At 42.1% G+C, this 21,967-nt stretch overlaps 1 protein-coding gene across 1 annotated transcript; it reads right to left on the reverse strand.

The window, feature by feature from the left end:
• Window positions 1-151: 151 nt before the first annotated feature.
• Window positions 152-18,493, reverse strand: LOC133141578 (lipoxygenase homology domain-containing protein 1-like). The gene is made up of 24 exons (XM_061262144.1): window positions 18,422-18,493; window positions 15,859-15,982; window positions 14,904-15,154; window positions 13,993-14,128; window positions 13,127-13,287; window positions 12,918-13,004; window positions 12,471-12,606; window positions 11,697-11,851; window positions 10,895-11,055; window positions 10,490-10,566; window positions 10,118-10,314; window positions 9,764-9,956; window positions 9,170-9,330; window positions 8,329-8,653; window positions 7,612-7,763; window positions 6,067-6,200; window positions 4,940-5,088; window positions 4,346-4,450; window positions 3,956-4,084; window positions 3,506-3,670; window positions 2,531-2,712; window positions 2,101-2,217; window positions 1,287-1,449; window positions 152-759 (listed from the first exon to the last, which is right to left on the reverse strand). The coding sequence occupies exons 1-24, from the start codon at window positions 18,491-18,493 to the stop codon at window positions 551-553; spliced, it is 3,741 nt and encodes a 1,246-aa protein (XP_061118128.1). The 3' UTR covers window positions 152-550.
• Between the last annotated feature and the right edge of the window lie 3,474 nt (window positions 18,494-21,967).

The following is a 21,967-nucleotide window of genomic DNA, read 5'->3' on the forward strand; positions in this document are numbered from 1 at the left end:
AAAGAGTGGGCTTCAAGAAAGCAGTACGCACTAAGGAAGAAAAAGGCAGGGTTAGGCCAGTCTTCATTAGTCATGACATTTACATTGCAACTCAATTTTATATGACTGCCAGGAGGGGCTGTGGTTCTCGCCACACTGTCTCTCTCTCAGAAACCTGACCGAGTGTGGCAGCCTGGGGCAGGGGAGCTGGCTGGGCTGGGTCTCTGAGGGAATATGTTTAATATTGGAGCGTTACCTGCATGTAGCATAGCATGGAACGTCATGAACAATCATGAACCTGCGATGGCTTGAGACCCCCTGCTATAGAGGTAGGTTCCAGACCTGCTGTATTAGCATGCTGAGTTGTGTATAGTAGTGTTCTGACATCAGCTCAACATAATATTACTATCGTACACCCCATACCTGCACTGGAGAATATTACTGCAGCAGTTTTGGAGCTCGCCTGCTTTATTTCCTAGTTGGCAACATTGTGCCAGTGAATTTCACAATTCACAGCACCATGGTGGCACGTGGTTAAGGCATCGGACCTTGTTGCAGGCATCAGTTCGATTCAGTTTGGTTTGAGCCCCGGTCCTGCCAAGGCCCCATGGTGGACTCCTCTTACCGATCCCCTCTCAAACTTGTTGCTGTTGGTCTCAGACTTGCTGAGCTTGCGTTCCCCAGTGTCGCCCAGGTCTCCGTATATGGTGAGGAACACTGTGGCATCGGTGCCTGCCCCGTACACGTCCCCCGTCATCACAGACACCTTGTAGGTGTGCGCTGGGGGAGAGACGGAAATGCACAATGTTTGCTGCTCAACATTCACAAAATGTATTTTTCTCAAATATCTTTTCCAAAATTGCTATTTCTTTTCTCACAAGAAGTACATTGACTTTCTGTCATTTGTTTCAGTTCAAAAATCCACCCAGACAAAGCCACGAGAACAAGCTTATTTCGAAAATTCTAGTACTCTAGTAGCAGGACTAGGGCTCTATTAAACAAGGCACTGTGCACTACACACAATATGAGAAATGATTTTGAGACTCTTATTAACATTTATTCTTAGATTATTATAGCATGAAAGGGTCTATGACGTAACATCCATTAATGAAACCTAGGTTTAAAAAATCTATTCCATTTTACAGAAGCAGGTGAGAGAAATCACTACTGGAGTGTTAATCAACTGCTATTGAGGCAGGATGCTGAGTGCCCACATGTGAATTACATGTCTGCATCAGTGCGTTCTCCTGCGCAATTATTTTCTAGTGCCGTTGGGATTTTTTGTGTGGCGGGGGGCAGGCGCTTACTCTCCAGGGCGTCTTCCACCTCGGTCTCAGTGAGCTTCAGTGTGCCGTCCCTCAGTAGCTTCTCCTGAATGATGTCAGAAGGCACCAGCTCCCTCACCGTCTCCCCGTCATCCTCTGACTTGGCCAGCCAGCGTTCACAGGGGAAGATGGTGGTCTCTGAGCCCTTTCAATTAAACAGCAGATGAAACCAATTCCCTCCAGACGCCAGCAGGCACGGACGCCTGGTCCGCAGAATCACAATTGCTCACATTACTCCACCTCTTGTGCGGAGAGCCACCTTGTGGTCTGTAGTGGTACAGCATAAATGCCCGTGTTCTTGCTCCCAACTGGTTTTGGTATTCTTGTGGTTCTAAATTGAGGTCACCGCTTAATGTGAACAGCTTTTGCGCATTTCGAGTGTGGACAGATGAATGTAGCATCTGATAAAGATATTCAATTACGGGTTTAAAGACGTGTTATTTAAATGTTATTAATGCCTGCCTGCACAAAAGTACTGGCTCGCTGTCTCAAGATTTGCCTTCCAGTCAAGATAAGGTGAGTGCCAAGTTTCCGGTAATGAGATGAAACTGTGAATTTCTCATTATAAAAAATCTGAGGCACTGAACTTTGTAATTACAGACAGCAGCTGTTTCAACTCCGTGAACGATAAATTACAAAACATTCTTCTGAAATGTGATAATTTCACAAATTTAATGCTAGAAACAGAAAGACATTCTTATAATAAATTGAAATATAGGCACAACATATGATAATTATTTTGATATTACAATAATTCTCACTTTGCATATGAGTGTAAATCCAAGAGATACGGTACCTTCCCCTTCCTCAGAAGTCTCCGGATCTCCACTCTGTCCAGGTGCCACCCAGCGTTGATGCCTCGGTTGTCATGTCCAATTCTGATCTTCTCAATGACATCACCCACATCCTCCAGCTGTGAAGGTTCACATTTATCCTTCAGTTTTGCTCATATAACTTTTCTTGAAAAATGTATCTTTCATTAACAAAAAAAAGACATTTTATTCTTAAAATCCAAACATATTTGAAGGTAAATTCATCAGAAAATTATCATGAATTCATGAAAATTGTCCTATGGCTCCAAACCCTTATTCCAGTGCCACTTTCTTCTAAAGGAATTTGTTATTTTAAAAAGGTTACATAATATCATGCAAGTGAAAAATAAGAAAAGACTAACAAACCACACACCATTATCAAAATGGTCCTTCAGAGTGCAGACAGGTGCTCACCTCCACAATAAACATGTCTTCTGCAGACCTCTCAAAGTACATGAGGCGCTCTCTCTTGTTCACGCAGAGAGACTTCTGCTGGGTGCACACACCATCGCGCCCGTACAACACGATGAAAACGTCCGCATCGGTCCCCGCCCCAAAGATGTCACTCGTACATGTTTTAATCTCATAAGGCACAACTAAAAAAAGAAAAAGATAAAGTTGGTCTGGTACAAATCATACTTCACATAAAGCAGAATTATAATGATTTGCAAAGACTTAAAAATAATGCATTATCCATGGTATTGTCCTTATTGGTCTCCTCAACCCAAAGATACTGTAAATAATGTTGCAGTCTGTCCCACAAGGTCGGTGGTTCGATCCCCGGGGTTGGCACAATAAGATCCGCTCAGCTGTTGGGCCACTGAGCAAGGCCCTTTACCCTGCATTGCTCCAGCTTGTTCTCTGCATTGATTGTTTCCTGCTTAGTCTAATCAACTGTATATCGCTCTGGATAAGAGCATCTGCCAAATGCCATTAATGTAATGTAATGTAATTTCTGAAGTGATGCCTCTATAAACAGCATTTTGTTCAATATGCACTCACAGTGCCAGTTAAGAATGGGTACTGAAGCAGACAGGCCATGTAATGATGGACATAACAATGCTTTTATTCTGGATACATTTTAAGTTGAACTTTCCTCATTGAAAACCTAATTTTGCTACCATATCGCAAACTGAAGATGTATGAAAATGTACTGAAAACCATTTATTTTGTAAATAAATATATATTCAGCCTGTGAACATAAACATGTATGGTCATGCCCTTCCATAACTTGTTTTTCACTCCAGTAGTAACCCAACTCACTAAGAATAGATATGTACCCTACACTCGGTAAGAAGCAAATATGTAGAGAAGTTACAGTATGCCAGTTGAGATGTTCCGGTGGATGGGGTGTGGTGTAAAAGGTGAAAGGTCAGAGAGAGATCTCACAGGGGATGTACACTTCCGTCTGCAGCTCGGCTGGATACAGGTCCCTCACGATCGCACCGTCGTCCTCTGACTTGTCCAGCCAGCGGCCGCAGGGGAAGCGTAACTTCTGACCGACGGAGGGGGCATCGATTTCCACCCAGTCCAGAAACCAGCCTGCTGAGCCCCCTGGGAGCACAGAGAGAGAAGACAGAACAAAGCTCAAACAGAACAAAATATTGACTAGCATGTCCTCAGTCTGCTTTATATAGGAAGTTGTCTCAGCATTTTTATAGAATGTGAGCCTTAAAACATCCCGTTGCCTTTTGGTGTAAGACACAGTATTCAGGGATTTCCCAGGAGAACACACAAACAAATTTGTGTTGTGGTTCCTGAATCAAACACTGTGAGAAATACAGTGTGTGAGCTGTGAAGCTCTCCTCATACCAAGTTACTTTGCTGTGCACACCTCACCTGAGTTATCATGACCAATTCGCAGTCTCTTCAGAACACCGATATCCACAGCCTCCACTGTGAACTCATCGATCAATCCCTGCTCAAACTTGTTCTTGTGGTTCTTACAAGCCTTGAGGTTTATTATTCCTATGGAGAATTGCATTGTTTTGTGAATTGTTGTAGAAAGTGGCCGCACAGAAATATTTGAAAATACAATACATGTGATGAGCATTAAAAGAATGTTACCATAGTCAATTTTGCAATCTCATGGTTTTATTTAGTTCCTCTGGGGTAGTGAAAATGAATTGCTTGCATGATTTCAATCAAATAATGGAATGGCAAGAATTCAAGCTGGAGTGAAAAAGAACAAAGCTCAATATGCAATAAGGGCAGTTTGAGGAATGTTACCTGTGTCATCCTTTGAACCATACAGGATCGCAAAGACATTGGCATCTGTCCCAGCATATTTCTTTTCACCAGTCTTGACTCTTAGGTTATATGTTGTTGACATGGCTGTAAAAATGTATATAGATATATTGAAATGATCATCTATCATATATAAATGTGCATTTCCACAAGAAAATGTGGAGTGATTATGGTAAATCGGCAGACTATTGTTACTACTGCTAATACTATGGTGTTTAAATGCTTCCATTTACAAGCTGGTTCACAGGTGTACTAGATACTATCTAGCTTTCAGGCACACTAAGCATTAGGTACAATTTCGTGGTAGAAAAGGGCAAGCATGCTCAATGGCTTATTCTAGTCATTATGTTACGTTATGTTAATCCATATGAAAATGATTGCTTTAATAAATTAATGGTGTGCTGATTGATAGGACTCCTGCCTCACAGGAACACAAAACCAACAAACAACCTGAACTGGATCACTTCTAAACACTTGACTGCTGACTTTGTTACAGCTTGATCATGGAAAGGGTTTAACACCATAGGGGTTAGCACACTTCTGAATTTGAATCATAAGTCCTAGCCCCTTGCTTACATTTCTGTTCCAGTCCCAGTGTGGCTGCCGATTCTTCTTCATCGTCATCATTCTTCTTCATGAATGCTTCATCTACTGGCACCAGCTCCCTGGCAATCTGTCCATCATCCTCATCGATAGCCAGCCAGCGCTTACAGGGGAAGTAGTACCTACATTACATGGAGATGTTTCTGTTTTCTACTTTTATTTTACAACCCAATTAATATATGACGTTATTTTCAAGATAGTGATGTAATAGCTGTTGGAGTGTTAGCTATTGAAAAACGATGGTGCAGTCTGATCATTGTGTTAACATTCACCTTACAATTTCAGATATTGTAGCCTAGATGCTCACATTTCTAATAGTGATTATTCTAGTTTTGATACAATACAATCAGTGTTAGGATTTTTATACTGTCGCTGAACTGAGAAAACAAAATAAAGATGTTAATTTTATTTATCACCACCAGGGGGCGAGCTATGACCTCTCAAGTATGTATGCCGCATAAGGTATCTGAATTGCATGCTTACAACCAGTATTGATACATCTAGCTATTTTCTTAAATACAGAGAAAAATGACTCCTTTTTGTTATAGCCATAGATGTGGAACTGTTGGAGTAATATAATATTTCACTGCCTTCTTACAGAAGAATGCTATACTAACAGGAAATACATGTATGTGTCTAAAATATTGCCTCCATTTGTAGAATTGAGAATTGAGAAGCAGTACTGCCACAGAACTAATCTACAGCATTCATTTGTTGTGGTTCTCAAAGATATTATTCTGTAGACAGGCCTTTTGTATTTAACTGCAAAAGACAGCCCCCTCCCCTCTACCCCCTCTTCCCTGCTGCATCAGCGGTATCCCACCCTTCTGCACTCACGTGGTATCGTTCCCTCCCTCCCTCCTGCACGCATGTGGTATCTTCCCTCCCTCCCTCCTGCACGCATGTGGTATCTTCCCTCCCTCCCTCCCTCCTCCCTCCCTCCCTCCCTCCTGCACGCATGTGGTATCTTCCCTCCCTCCCTCCCTCCCTACTGCACGCATGTGGTACCTTCCCTTCCTCCCTTCTTCACGCATGTGGTGTCCTCCCTCCCTCCCTTCTGCATGCATGTGGTATCCTCACTCAGTCCATCCCACACTCACGTGGTATCGTCCTTGCAGTCCACAATTTCCACTCGGTCAAGGAACCAGGCAGAGTGTGCCTTTGTGTTGTCATGACGAATCCGCAGTTTCTTCAGCGGCCCCAGGTCGATAGCGGAGATGGAGAAGATGTCTTCCTGCACGGCAAAAACAAGCACAGGGAGGCACAGACATTTTGAAAGAAATCCGGCACACTAACCCAGGATGCATTTAACCTGAATACAAAGCACTCAAAATGCTTGTGACAACTAAACGTTGAGGGGTCCGGTTTAAGCCACTGAAGGCCGGTTTAAAGTGCACTGCACAGTAGCAGTAGAGATTAATGGATCTGTGCATACCTGACAATCAGAAAAGGCCTTTCATCATCATTAGCTCATGATTGATTTTCAATTCATGCGTACAACCAGTCTTTTCAAAAATGATACATTAACAGACAGAAAAAGAAAATCCATTGAAAGGAACTTTCCGATTGACCGTTTTTAAAACATGTTAAATTAAGATACAGGTACTTGCAAAAGGAAGTACATTTATCCAGCAAAAGGTATTTTGTAACTCTTAGGCATTCCAATTACACATTAGATCAACAATTAACAGACTTCTTAATCACAGGAACAGATGTCTTTATCCAGAGCAATTCACAGGTCTGTCAGGAAGCGGGGCAGAAAAACCATGCGCAGACTAAGGTATAAGGTGAATAAGGCAGGCTTTATGAATAACAGGCAGACAAGGAGCGTAATCCAAAAACAGGCAATGGTCATAATCCAGACAGACAGGTATATCCAGGGCAATCAGAAGCATAGTGGGTAAAACAGGCAGAGTTCAAACACCAGTAGGCAGTCCAACAAGCAAAAGTATGAACACAAAATCCGAAAACACAAATCCGAAGCCAAGCAGAGATCAAGAGAATCCAAAAAACCAATGAACAGAAAACCCAGAAGGGGAAACGGGTTGGAAAATATGGGCAAGAATATGGGTAGGCAACAGGTGACAGGTCAGGTAACAGGCAAGACAAATTAGCAACGAGAACAGAAAAGGACAGGCTTAAATACTCTAACAAATGAGTACAGGTGAGCCAACCGATAATCAGGAAATGAGACTCAGGTTAAACAAATAAGTAGATAACAGAACTACAGAAAGCAACAGGGGACAAAAAATGTGAAACGCCAAGGAAATAGACCAATACTGAAACGGATTCAAAGCATAACTGAACAGACTACAGACAGTGAAGTGGGACATCATTGTAAGGGTAATTTTCTTAATTGACAATGTGTGTACACTGGAGAAGAAACAGAACATGCCAAAACAGAGAAAACACGGAGAAAAGCAGACAAGCAGACAAAAGGGAAAAAACAATGGGCAAAGGGCACAGACGTGACAGGGTCATTCATTCATGTTTAGTTAATTTACACTATAAGTTTCCGATTAAATCTGCTGCTCTCAGGTACTACTGTATAGTAGAGCCCTCACCAGAAATTCAAGCACAGTAACTGTGGCTCAATGCCACCGCAACCAAAACATCTCTATACACCTAATCTGGGACCGTCCTACCTTGCCTTTCTCAAATTTATTGAGGTGATTGGACTTCTTCAGACGCCGCTCTCCTGAGTCACCAATTTCCCCGTAAATGTTAATGAAAACGTTGGCGTCAGTGCCAGCTCCCCACATGGTTCCCGTGAAGACGTGGACTTCATATGTATTCTCTATGGGATAAAAAGAGCCACTTTTGTGCAGTGCTATTGCAAAAACTCACAGTGAACTGCCACTGAATCTTGAATTGTTGTCTAACTGGAAGACTAAAACAAGTAGGGTAGAACATATTTTAACAAAACGTTAAATAATGTAAAACAGATACAGCCTCACTGACTGTTCTGTGAACATGGTAGCACTTGCACATGGTACCATGTGGTGACTTGCCCATGGTAGAAATGCCATTCTGGCAATGGCTTGAAAATATACTGCACTTTCAGAGTCAAAGTACACAGTCTTAGTTTCACAGTCCCACTCTCAAATGCACTCTTCCATCAGGGCTCTGCATTTAAAACAATGCCTTACATTTATTTGAGACAAGTAAGCAGTAGTGGACTTGTTTTTTCTCTTTTTATTTTGGACAGATTTGTACTGGCCTGGTAATTGTGCCATGTGACAGTAAGTGATTACAGGCTAAATTTTGAGCCGGGCATGGACTTGGCAAGTGATTTCTTGCACCATTTTCTTTGAGACAGAAACAGTGGTGGGAAGCATATAATCTACAGGGAAAACCCCCACCTTCCAAATCTCCTCCTTCTTCAGGGAGAAGCTCCACCACCAGCTCCCCATCCTCCTCATCCCTGGCCAACCAGCGCTCACACGGGAAGTTGTAGGTCTCCACCACTTCCTGCAGCTCTTTCACAGCCTCTTCCTCCTCTTCTTCATCCTTCTTCTTTTTCTTCTTCTTCTTGTCCTTCTTCTCCTCCTTCTTGGCCTCTTTCTGGACCATGGCCATTGTCACACGCTTGATGTCCACCTTTTCCAGGAACCAGCCGTCACCGATGCCCGACCCATCGTGTCCTATCCGGACCTTCAAAATCTTGCCGACGTTCAAAGCTTCGATCTGTGAAGGACATTACATTTGTCAGTTTGTTTTCAGGAAAGACAGAGGACACATCATATACATGAGAGTGCAAACTAAGGATATTATAAAGGACATTATATAGGTTGGCGTCATAGTTTGCTCTGATGACTTCAAACCATGAACCTGGCTTCGGTCAACATTTTCCCTGAACTGACCAATACATATAACCTTTTAAATGCAAACATGCATTTAATTGTGTATCAAGTGTGAGTCCAATGTTGAAGGTAATATGTAATATTTGAAGAGCTATAACATAGCTGCAATATACTGATTTCTGATAACTGACAGATGCTGAGATATAATAAGCACATACCCAGGGCAATCACTTTGTGAAGTGCGAAACACATTCATTATTGAGGTTTCAGCCTCTGCTCTATTTTTCCTTAGCAGAAGCCAAAATTAAATGTTTTGCTACTTGATCAAGACATTAACAACCCAGTACTAAGCTCATATGTTCATATGAAATATGCACTCCAATAATGAAAGAATAAGAACCTTAAATATCTCAGTGGTTCCTCTTTCAAAGTTATTAGACCTGCTCTTCAAAGTGATGAGCTCCGATTTTCCTTCTTCTCCATAGATCTGAATGTAGACATTGGCATTAGTGCCAGCTGACCGGACATTGCCAGTGATCACTGTAATCTCATAATTAATCACTAGAAACAAGACAGAATTCGAATGTTAGGGTCTGTACAATTTCCAGTCACACAGCAAAGACACAATAATCAGTCTACAAATTTTCTGCTGATTTAGCGTGGCATAATCTTATTACTTCTCTATTAACCTTTTGACATCCTTTTATAACAGACAGCTCAGAATGATCCTAGGGTTTAAATACTTGACCTCATTATTATCACTTAAAATATTATTCAAATTTGGAGCTAAACGTTACTTAGGAAATTCTCTGCAAAAAAAGATGAGAAAAGAAATGTGCATTTGCTTGGCACAAGCATCCAACTTCCCCTCGATCTGTGCGTGTTTCAGTGGCCCAGTCTTGGTCTCCATATGAGCTTCTTTAAGATGTGTGTAATCTGACACCAGCCCTGGAGTTTATACATGACACCAAGAAGGTAAAGCGTGGGTTTTTACATTTCTCAATTTCCAGAATCTCGCTGGGGTAGATCTCCACCTCCACCTTCCCATCTGCCTCGTCTTTACACAGCCAACGGTGGCTGGGGAACATGTACTGCAGTCCATGGACCGGAACCGTGATCTGAACACTGTCTAGGAACCAGCCAGCCCGCAAGCCCTCGTTGTTGTGTCCAATCAGGAGACGGTTGATCTGTGATGAGAGACCGGGGAGGGGAAAGAACAGTCTTGATACAAATGACGTCACGGACAACAACAACAATGAACTTGAACAAAAAATAAAATATCATGAAAGTATGTCAAGAGTAATACAGATTGAATATAAGTGGTTCTATTCCGGAAAAGAGCACTTACTCTTCCGATATCAAATGTTTCGATTGTGAAAACATCGACCCGGCCAGTCTCAAAATAGTTGCGCAGGTCGTTGTCGGAGACCACCAGCATCATCTTGCTGGTGTCACCCTTCTCCCCATAGAGTTTAACGAAGACCTTGGAATCGGAGCTAGCCCCGTTGATACTGCCAGTCTTCACCGAAATGTGGTAACTAATGTCTGAGGGCAGAGGGAAATTAATATTAATTCCACCCCTGCCACCAACAGAGGCTCTTTAATTATCTCTGTGAAAACAGGGAAACAAACCACATCCAGAGCACAGAAAAGGGCTCGGGAACCAACATTAATAATTGGTTTGTGGTAAACTTAAGGCATGGTGAGGAAAAACACATACTATGAAGACGCTGTCCATCCCCTGAGGGCACCAACTCCCGAACGATCTGGCCATCATCCTCATTTTGGTCAAGCCACCTGGAAAATAATAGGTCTTTTAGAATATATGCAGCACTTGGATTGGAATTAATGCAAACACACTGAAGTAAACACATTAATTCAAACCACCAATTTCCTCAGAAAAAGTACAGAATCCCTGTATCCCTGAGTTTGAGTCCCCGTGGCCTAACGTTAGACGGGTGGTAAGCTCTGGTTACGGCTGCTGTTTCAGTGTACCAGTTACTGTGCATTTGTTCCCATTTGTAATAGGACGCAAGTTCATTAGCTAACAGCAGTACTTAAGCGAAGATATCGGAATACCACTGCCATTAGGGAGAGGAGTACGTGCCCAGAATGGCCATTTTACCGGTAACAGGGGAACTCTACAGCCTGAGACTCAGGCTGGCCCTCTTCTCTGACCACCACCTTGTCCAGGAACCAGCCGCAGCCCCCGCCCCGGCCATCATGCCCGATCCGCACCCTGTACACCTGCCCCAGGGACACGGCCTCGATCAGGAACTCGTCTGCCTGCGGACCACACCCACAGAGAACACCCCCATCTCAGTTACTGCCAGTCCCAGTGTATTAGGGTTTCACAGGTGATCCTCCTGTAAGAGAATATGTTGAGTGTTGTGTAAAAATAAGGTTCAATGTCATTATGCAACACTGACCGCAGACAAATTGAATGGTGCATAATCTGTTGGTGCGTACAACAAAGTGGTTCAATTGAATGTATTGATTATGGAGGACACAAGGAATTGAACAATTATACTACTACCCATGTATGTTTATTTGTTTATTAGTCTTATATTATATACTTACACTACAGATAATAAACATCTATCTTGGTCCCATAAAGCTACACACCATTTTTGATAGCATATCAATATGCTAAACTAAAAATAAAATCATACAAGGTGTCATTAGCCACAGTTCACCTAATGTCCATTTCCCACTCTAATTTGGAATATTCAATTATCTGCAACTGTAGTCATGTTAATGCACAAACCCCACTGCCAATTTTAACCCGTTTAAGTGTCTCGTTATCATGATAGTCTGTAGATACTTTAAAATCCTACACAGGAGATAAATGAAAGAAAGAAAGCTAAGATATATGAAGAGGGATGGGAAAGAGGCACCCTGTGGGAATAGACTGGGTCCATACTCACGTTCCCCTTCTCAAACTTGTTGACATTGTTCTTGCTGGTGAACATGAGTCGTTCCCCGGTGTCCCCCAGGTCTCCGATCAGACAGAGGAAGACACTGGCATCCGTACCGCTGCCGCCCACATTTCCCGTACAAATGGTGATGCGGTACTTTATCACTGTGAAACCAGACACAGTATTCACAACACACATCGCAGGCTTCTGTGCTCAAAGCAAAAAGAGGCCTTCATCAACACCAAAAACTGCTATATGGCACTCTTGACCTTATAGCTTGGCCTTCAACAAATCAAAATGACAGCTATACTATTGTTTCCAGCCCCTATTAAAACCCCACAAAATGTTCTAGATTTTCTTGGGATTTGGGTGGAGCCACTTCATATTGGGCTTGTGACTGAAAGGGTTAATTAAATTAACTAGGTGTCAAAATTCCTAATTTCATGAAATTCATCCTGTCTTTTTCCGTAACTGTAAATTTAAAATCATAAATTGGAACAATCTACCATTTTAAAAAGGAGGGCTTATTTTTGCATTTCCATGCCTGCTTGTTAAAGAAGATTTCCAACCATCACATAACAGCTGAGCTTCCACCCTATAAATGTTTAATCTATTTTTCCACAACACTCTGAAACCACATACCTATCAGCTGACCAAAATGCCAACAGACCTGAGCCCTGCTAATGCATGTGAGGATAATAAATAACTCCAATACGAATGCTGACTATGTTCAAACTATGATAGGCTACAGCATTCGGGAACATTGAGTTCTTGCCGCCTTACATGGCAGGGGTTCAGGAACAAGATCTCCTGTGGCAGATAGCTCTCTAACAATCTCGTTGTCATCTTCGTTAATATCCAACCAGCGGCCACAGCTGAATGAGAACTTCTCCTTTGTCAGTGTCTTCATTATTGTGACCTTTTTGGAGATAGGGGGGAGTTCACATTATTTACTAATTTCATATTTTTAGTCCTATTTCTATTTATTATTTTCATATGACACAAAACTTTTTTATTAACTTATTTACTTTCAGAAGTGATTTGATGAACACCATGATATGAATAGTTTCAAATGAATTATACTGCATAAAAGCATTATAATGTGAATATGGTAGATTAGAATGGAATATTTCACAGTATGCTCTGTCACCAATATTCAGTACTTGATAAATGTTTCCTTTTTTCATTATCTTTGTTTCTCATGTTTAATTAGATTATTTTCTCTCTCACCCTGTCTAAATGCCAGCCAGCGAACGGGTGTCTCTTTTCATGCCAAATACGGAGCTTCAGTATCTTCCCCAGATCCGGTATTTCAATCTGCGGCCATCCATAGCAAACAAGCAGACACAATCAACCCTAATGACAACTCACAAGGACAGATTTGCCTTCTGTCCCAATGAAACAGAAACTGGTGTGACCCTCCATCACGTCAGACTTACCATGAACTTATCTAACTGACCCTGTTCAAAGCTGTCTGAGTTGTTTTCCAGCCTCATTTCATCAGACTTCCCCTTGTCCCCATAAATCTGCAGGAAGACCTGAGCGTCGGTTCCAGCGCCCTTCACGTCAGAAGTCCAGATCCACAAAGACCAAGGATGTTCTGGGGAGGGAACACAAAATGTCTGCCTTGTTGCAAGAATATCTGTCAGACAATACACTGAATCACTTCCGCTATTTATAGGTATATCGACAAATAAAAACTGTATCTTGTCAGGGTCCGTATTGAGCAGAGTGCTGGCTAAATATTACATCAATAGGGTCTACTTAGATCAGACTGAATTTGACTGAAAATCGGTAAATCTTTCAGACGACTCCTCTTAATCTGATATAATATAAATCATTCCTCTGAAGTTGGAAACTGCCCAGATCAGTCATACACCAGACTAAAAGGCAATTGTTGAAGTCCATACAAAGCTAAGTGTAATGATTAACCTGATGATGACTGTCTGAGTCTGACTGGGAAATAATTAAGACCCTTATGCAATTGGCTTTGAACCAAAAATGCAATTTATAATTAGACATAATGCTGTACATAAAATGACTTGAAGCATGCACAGAGGGAGATTTGTCAGCAACCTTAGATTACAGTAGATTGATTGAGTTTATTACAGTTTGTATTCTTTTTTTTATCCAGGTAATCCAAATATCTGGGAGGAACCCCAGTTACACTTCTGCCTAACCTGGCCTGACTAAGGGAGACCTGGTGGTTTGGTTATCTTTGCTTTTGCTCCACAGATAGAAGCAGATCCTAACCAGCAGGAACAACAGAATGGGAAGGAGCAGAAAGATCGGATGGAGCGCCTACTCTTCTGCTTCTTCTGCCTGAGCGAGACCATCTCGTACAGCTCCCTCTCAATCAGTCCGTCCCCCTCATCCTCGTCCAGCCACTTCCCGCAGGGGAACGTCTGCTCTATGCCCGTGAAGGGACAGTATACAATCACCTGAAACACAGCGGCATAAAGTACTTCTGGTCTAGTATTGCCTTTATTGATAAAGGCATGCTCTATGCTACACATGTTCATATCCACATGTCTGATGACGTATGTCCTTCAAATGCTTTTATTTCGCTCTGGTATTGGAAGTTTGATTATTATCATCATAATATATCATAGGTATATCATGGCAGGATAAACATCTACATATAAAATGTATTAGTGTCTTTGAAAACATGCTGAACATGCTGAAGTTTACAGATACATGGCACTCTCTTTATGAATCAATGCAGTATGGGTGCATGATGATAAAATGGTTGCTGTTCTTCAACCCCTTTGACAACAGACATAACCCTGCTCTCTTCTGTTACTGAAACAAAGTAACAGAAGCTCAAACAAGGTGTAAGTTTTTTTTGTATCACCTGAAATATATTTTTTGTGGATACAGATGCTTGAGGCTGTGCCTAATCAGAAACACTAAAGAGCCACAGCCACAAGGCTGAACAATTCGATGACAATACCACCAAAATTGAGCATTCTGCATGGTTTGCATTGTTTTTTCTAAGCTATGTCTAGGCAGGTTACCCAAAAAGACCATTTGGAGACTCCAAAATGGCACTTAATAACCAAATTATATTTTCAGCATTTAGAGGAGTAAAATAATACATATTGCATATCATATGCTCTTGGGAGCAGTGTAGCTCACTCATTAAGTTTGAGAACCCCTGGTGTAGAGTCCAGTTGAGGAGTGTAGAGAGAGAAAAGAGAGAGGACGGTGGCCCACCTTCTCGCAGTACCAGCCTGCGCTCACTCCACAGTTGTCGTGGCCGATGGTGACGCGGCTGAGGGGGCTGAGCAGAGCGGCGATCTCCACGTTGAAGATGTCGATGAGCGCCCGCTCGAACTGGCCCCCCTCCAGGAACACCTTCCCGCTGTTCTTCAGCCCCTTGGTGCCATGCATAAGGATGTGGATCTTGGAGTTGGTGCCAGCGCCCCTGATGTCCCCGGTCATCACCTGGATATTGTACACAATGCCTGGGGGGATCGGGTGACACAGCGCACGGTCAGATTCAGCCTGTGCACCTGTAGCTTTGATTAGGATTGGCAAACCTTAATGGGACTGCTGAAAGGCAATGAGGGCACAACAGAATCTAAGGAAGGGCATCAAGAAAAATGACCATTTAAGGCATTTAGAAGCCCCTAAGCTCCTAAGCAACTTACATTTTACTATCCATTTATATACCTAAATAATTCAGGTTAAATAGCTCACTCAAGGGTACAACATCATGGCATCACCTTGGGGTTGGACCTATAACTGCAAAGTTACAAGCCCAGTTCCCTCATCACTATTCTATACTGCTGCTCTCCAGCACAACTGTAATATAATTAAAGCCAATAGCTATTTTTATTAATCAGAGCATAACCCATGAGGTCACATCAGGGATGATCGAGTTTGGCTGCATGTAATCTGAGCCTGGCATCTGTGAAGGCTTCAGGCTGCCAAACGCAGCTATAAATAGGGACGTGTACTTATTTCATTCACTTAGGTCACAGGTTTATAATCGTATGTAAAAAAACACATATAATGTGGTCCTTGTAAATTCTTTGAAAGCAAACACAGATGGATTTTTTTGCTGGTCAAAATGCTGAAAAATAACCAAAGGTACATGGCAATGTACAGCAGCCATCAGCCCTGAGTGTGTTTCAGTGTGTAAGAGCAGGGTGTCTCCAGCTCTCACCTGTGGGCTGGGTGCCCCCCACTAGCACATCCCTTTGGATCTTCCCATCATCCTCATCCATGGCGAACCAGCGGTTAACTGGGAACTCGTACACCTCCTTGTTCCCCATGTCATCCACCACCACCTGGGCAGGAAGAAGCCTCCAATTAAATTGCTTATTACGCACATTTTTCCATTATACATTTGCCTTGAGCTGTAGTTACTACAGGAAGAGAGATGTCACTGAGTGTGTTGGGTGGGTAAGGTGTATCTTATATTAGATTGGTAATGTATTCATATATACGTGTGTGTGTGTTTGTGTGTGTACTCTTGTGCATTTGAGTGTGCTTGGTGGCCATTCACTGGAATCCCCCCACACACACACATACACACACATACTCTGCACTCTCCTCAGCTTGGCCCTGTGCCTATATAACACCAGCTGCCCAAAGACAATAATGGGTTTTTTTGTGTTATATTGCAAAGCTATCCATCTCTGTGAATGCCTTTTAAAGTTGCAGTAACTTATTAAACAATTAAACAATGTGACACTACAGAAAATAAACTTGACATTGTGATTGCCCAGACAGCCAGCTACAGAAGGCACTGTGCAAGTTCAATGCAAGTTCTTAAAGATTTAGACCATAGTAATTGGATTTCGAAACACCTCATATATAATGTATAAACAACAACTGTCAACTCTATCACTCCATCTGATGAGCAGATAAGACACTGTAAGCCAGGCCTGACATCTGAGTTCCTCTACCTGAGCTCACAGTTGGGCAGATTATATTTAAATATTGTATTGAAAATAAGGAAATCATTAAATAAAAAATTGAAGGATATTTGGTGGTAGAGTGGAACTTAAACATACTTCAAATGGCAACTTTGTTTTTGAGAAAATAACATTACATATTTTAGATATAATTACATATAATAGATATTATTTACCTTGTCAGAATAAAACATTATTCGTAGAATAATTAACAATAAGAAAAAATAGCTGGGAAAACCTATTCTTTCTCTTTAATTACAAAACTGAAAATCAATCTTTGAATCTTTTAAATCTTTTAAAGATGAAAATAGAACACTTCTGGAGCAAAACATTTCCTTAAAATTGCCTTAAACACTATAAATTAGATAAGGAAACATAAAATACAGTGCCTCTGTATTACCTGAAACATTTTTGCAGAACTAAAGTTTTATGAAGGGAAACTCTCTCTCTCTTAGACACATTGGGTGCAGGAAATGCTTGTTTGCAGACCAATTTATATGACTGGATATTTGCTAAAACTATTCTAGGGAAGTACTGTGCCTTGCTCAAGGGCACAATGGCTACCCTATTCAGGGTTAGTTTAATATCCAGGTCGATGAGTAAACATAAAAGGTAGACAACATTACATAACATTTAGCAGACGCTTTAACATTTTAATGACTCGCATAAGTGCATACAAAAGATTTTGGCCAATTAGTGCTGGTGCCAACTAATTTTGGTCACAACTGATAGTAGCTGTTAATACAGGACTTGCTAAGAAGTTGTACATATATAAAGTTGAGCACCATAGTAGGTGGAAGATGAAAACATGAGAATCCAGTGCTTCATATAGTGGATAAGTTTGAGGATATACAGTGCGGCCTGTTAAGTATTTGGACAGTGGTATAATTCCTGCACATTTGGCTCTGTACGCCAGCACTTTGGATTTGAACAATTAAACAAGGAATATGAGGCTGAGGTTAAGATGGTCACCTATAATTTGAGGGTATTTACAGTCATATTAGGTGATCCATGTAGGAATTACCTCCCTTTGTATAAATAGCCCCCCTATTTTAGGGGAGCAAAAGTAATTGGACAGTTGGCTTCTCAACTGTTTCTGATTATCCGGGTGTATTCAACTGCTTCCATAGTACAAGACAGATTTCAGTATTCCGTTATTGGCCTTTGTCAGCACGAGGACCAGGATTGTGCCAATGACTTTGATGACTTTGCAGTGTTCTTCAATGAGAAGATTGCAGACACCCGCAGCTCCTTCACAACCACCATCCCTCTCTCTGTACCTGCACCCTCTTTCTCCACTTCTCCACTCTGCTCCACTCCTCTCCATCAGTGAATCACTTCATGCGGCACAAGCAGCCTCCCTCTCCTCTGTCCTGCTCCTTCTAGACCTCTCTGCTGCCTTAGACATTGTGGATCACCCCATCTGCCTGTCCTCTCTATCAGCAACAGGGATCTGCAGCTCAGCCCTGAACTGGATCGAGTCCTACCTCTCTGGTCACTCCTTCCAGGTTGCCTGGGCTGGTACCGTATCGGTGCCTCATCCCCTTGCCACAGGAGTTCCCCAGGGCTCAGTCTTGGCCCCTTTCTTTTCTCCCTTTACACAAAATCCCTTGGCCTTATTACAGCTCATGGTTTGTCTTACCACTGCTATAATGATGACAACCATCTCTTTTTCTCCTTTTCACCATCTGAAACACAGGTTTCAGCCCACATCTCTGCTTGCCTGAGAGACATCCAGAGCTGGATGGACAACCACCATCTAAAGCTCAACCCAGGCAAGACGGGAATGATCTTAATTCGTGCTCTAACCTCTCCCTTTCTTGATTTCTCCATTTCCCTAAGGAACCCCCCGGTGATGCCCAGTGCAAGGAACCTCGGCATGGTGATGGCAACAGACTGTCCCTCTCTGCAAACATTGCGGCGGTGACCCAGTCATGCAGGATCATCCTATACAACATCCGGAGAATCCACCCTTTTCTCACGCCCTACTCATCCCAGCTCCCGGTCCAAGCAATGTCCAGCCTCCACTACTGCAACTCTCTCTTGGCTGGCCATCTGGGATCAGACCCATCCAACTCATTCAGAATGCAGCAGCTCATCTGTTCTTCAACCATCCCAGACACTCCCACGTCACCCCCCTGCTCATTTCCCTCCATGTCACGACTACTGTCTGTTCTGGCTCCATAGTGGTGCAATGACCTCCCCGTAGAGGTCGAAACAGCAGACACTCTGACCACCTTCAAGCGCAGACTGAAGACGCACCCTACCTCCCTGTAATCTGTAATTGACTGGTAGCTCTTATTTGTCAGTTCTCACAATAGTGTGTGCCTAGACCTGTGCTCACTAGGATGATTTTATTACTAATTTTGTTTGGGTATATAAGCTGTTTATTGTTGTTCCTATGTAAGCGAATATCATTATTTTGCGTTGTGTTGTATAAAAACGGTTTTATAGATATAATCCATTGTCAGATTAATCTACAAGGCCCAAGTCCTTATCTTTGTTGTATTGTGAGTGCTTGAAGCTTCCCTCCATGGTCTTTCAGTGCACTTATCCCTGGCTATGGGAATGCACTTTGTTCCTCATCGCTCTGGATAAGAGTGTCTGCCAAATGCCTATAATGTAATGTAATGTAATGACTAGGAGGAAGTACCTTTCAGGGAAAGGGCAGTAATGGTACCGCTGGATACAGACGGAGTGGTCTGGTCGTAGTATAAGGTTTGATAACAGATTCCAGGTTTAATGATTTTATTGGCACACTCAACAGTAGCAACAAATAAGGAGAAGTATGACATTTTGGCTGATGATAGATGGCAGCGAATAATGTAAGTGACTGATGCTGTATATGGAGCATGGTTATTTTATAACAGTACCTTATCTAGGCACCAGCCTGCAGATGAGCCCTTGTTATTGTGGCCAATAGTTATTTTCCTCAGCTTCCCAAGGTTTGGAGCCTCCATTATAAACTTGTCCTCTGTCCCCCGCTCAAAGTTGTCCTTGTCATTGTCTAGCCTTCTCTCACCTGTAGTAAGCATAAATTAGAGCATATAAGTCCGCAGACCACATCGTAGGCAAACATCAAGATAGAACGATATCAAATAATAAGCAGATACAGAACTATATTTAGTGTTAGGCAAATAAACACATTGCATGGCAGCCAATCTCCGTTGGTGTGTGAGTGTGTGTATGAATGGGTGAATGAGAAGCATCAATTGGACAGCTCTTTTACCATTTACCAATTAGAAAACAAATTGAGTATCAAAAAATTGAAGATGATCTTAAGAAGAAAAACTTTAAAAACAAATGCTAGAAGTATTTGACCCTTTTTAAGTAGTATAGTTATATTTAACCATGCCTGATGCCATGCCATGTAATGCTAGGTTATGCTTGTCTTTTAATGGAGGAAAGCCATCTGACAGAACACTTTGTTTACTGTATGGATATTTGCTTTGACTCTTACCCGTGTCCCCATTCTCTCCAAAAATATTGAGGAAGACATCAGCATCAGTCCCACTGCCCTTCACATCAGCAGTGAATACGCTCACGCAATACTTGTTGACTGCAAAATGAGAAAATGCAGTAAGTAAGCAGAAAACCTGATCCAAAATTTCTGTGGAAGAAATTCCCAGCATTGCCTGTCTTTTTCAAAATCCCATGAAAGGTAATCAAAGTCATTTGGCAGCTTGTCTCTCTGCATCACTCTGAGCACAGCTGTAGCGTGGGCTGAAACAGATGAACAAATAGACCCAGGCCATTCCAGGCTCGACAGCACAAGCACATAACAGGAGACCCTGGGCCAAATATAAATCTGCAAACACTATTTTACATTTTAAGGCCTGTTCACAGAAAAGGACTTGGAAAAACGGTAATGGAGCAACAGCTTCCACTATCTCTCCCACACCATTTTGGCATACAGTGCCCTCCAATGCCATATTTTATCTCGATTTGGCCCTGTACTCCACAATTTTACATTTGGAATCAAGCAATTCACAAGTAAATTACATTAATATGTCCAAAATGGTGCTCTGAAATGGGGGGTATATATAAAAAGGGCGGTCATTTCTACATGGTGAAACAGAAATGTATATAATACCCCTTAGCAAAGCAGAGATTCTGCACTCATGTGAATTGTTTGATAGCAAATCTAAAATTGTGGTGTACGGAGCCAAACCAAGAAAAATGTTTTGGTCCCAAACATTATGGAGGTCTCTGTATGTCTTAAGTGTACAGGCCAATATCTTCACAATAAGCAGATCACCGATTGATTCAGTCCTGATTTTGTTTATTATTTTTTTATTTAGATCCTCATTGGAGGGTGGCCTGGGTCACTTTGTCTATCCACACAATACACTTGACAGGCATTGATACAAGACTTGTGTGCGTTTGAACAGATTGTGTGCTTAACGGTTCAGTTGTAAGCCTAGACAGCCCCTATGCAGTTACCCTTTTGTTGCTAGGAAGGAGAGGGTACAGGTGTTACTGTGACATGTTACTTTTCCAAGCTGTTGTAGTCCTTGGGGTCTAGCATCGCAGGCAACAGCAAAATGTCTGCCTGGAAAGTTATACAAGCAGGCATATTAATGCAGATGCTTATTTCGGTATATTTTAAATGTATTTCATTCTAATAAGGGCATGTTTGAATGTAGAGAGGACTGCTGAGGATCTGCTGTTCTGATCTTAGAGTGCGGGGGGGGGGGACCTACATTTGGGCACATCCATGGGGTTGAGGCTGCCCAGGAGGTCACGCACATACAGCCCGTCCCCCTCCTCTTTACTCAGCCAGTTGTTGCAGGGGAAGTAGAAACGGAGGTGGGGCCTGTTCATGTCGGTCACCACAACCCGGTCCAGGAACCAGCTGGCACTCATACCTGTGTTGTCATGCTCGATCCTAGAACAGAGGCACCAATGTTAACACACTGCTTTGTCGGTATTTGCAGCAAATGTGTAAATGCCAAGCAATTTTATGGTATCAATTGTTCATGAATACATTAGTTCCAGATTAGGAATCTGGCCTTTGGGAACAAATGCATTTGGGAACTTAATTTCTCACAACTGATCTACAGTCCCCTCAAAAAGTATTGGAACAGCAAGGCTAATTCCTTTGTTTTTGCAATACACTGAATACATTGGGGTTGAGATAAAAAGATGAAAACGAGACTTGTCTCCTGGTATTTACATCTAGATGTGTTAAACTACTTAGAACATAGCACCTTTGGTATCAGACCACCCAATTTGTAGGTGAGCAAAAGTATTGGAACAGAGAGTATTTAAGTAAATGAAAGTAAGTAACACATAATATTTGGTAGCATATCCCATGTTTGCAATAACTGCATCAAGCCTGCAGCCCATTGACAT

This window comes from Conger conger, chromosome 12, assembly GCF_963514075.1.
Source record: "Conger conger chromosome 12, fConCon1.1, whole genome shotgun sequence".
NCBI classification, from domain to species: Eukaryota; Metazoa; Chordata; class Actinopteri; order Anguilliformes; family Congridae; genus Conger; species Conger conger.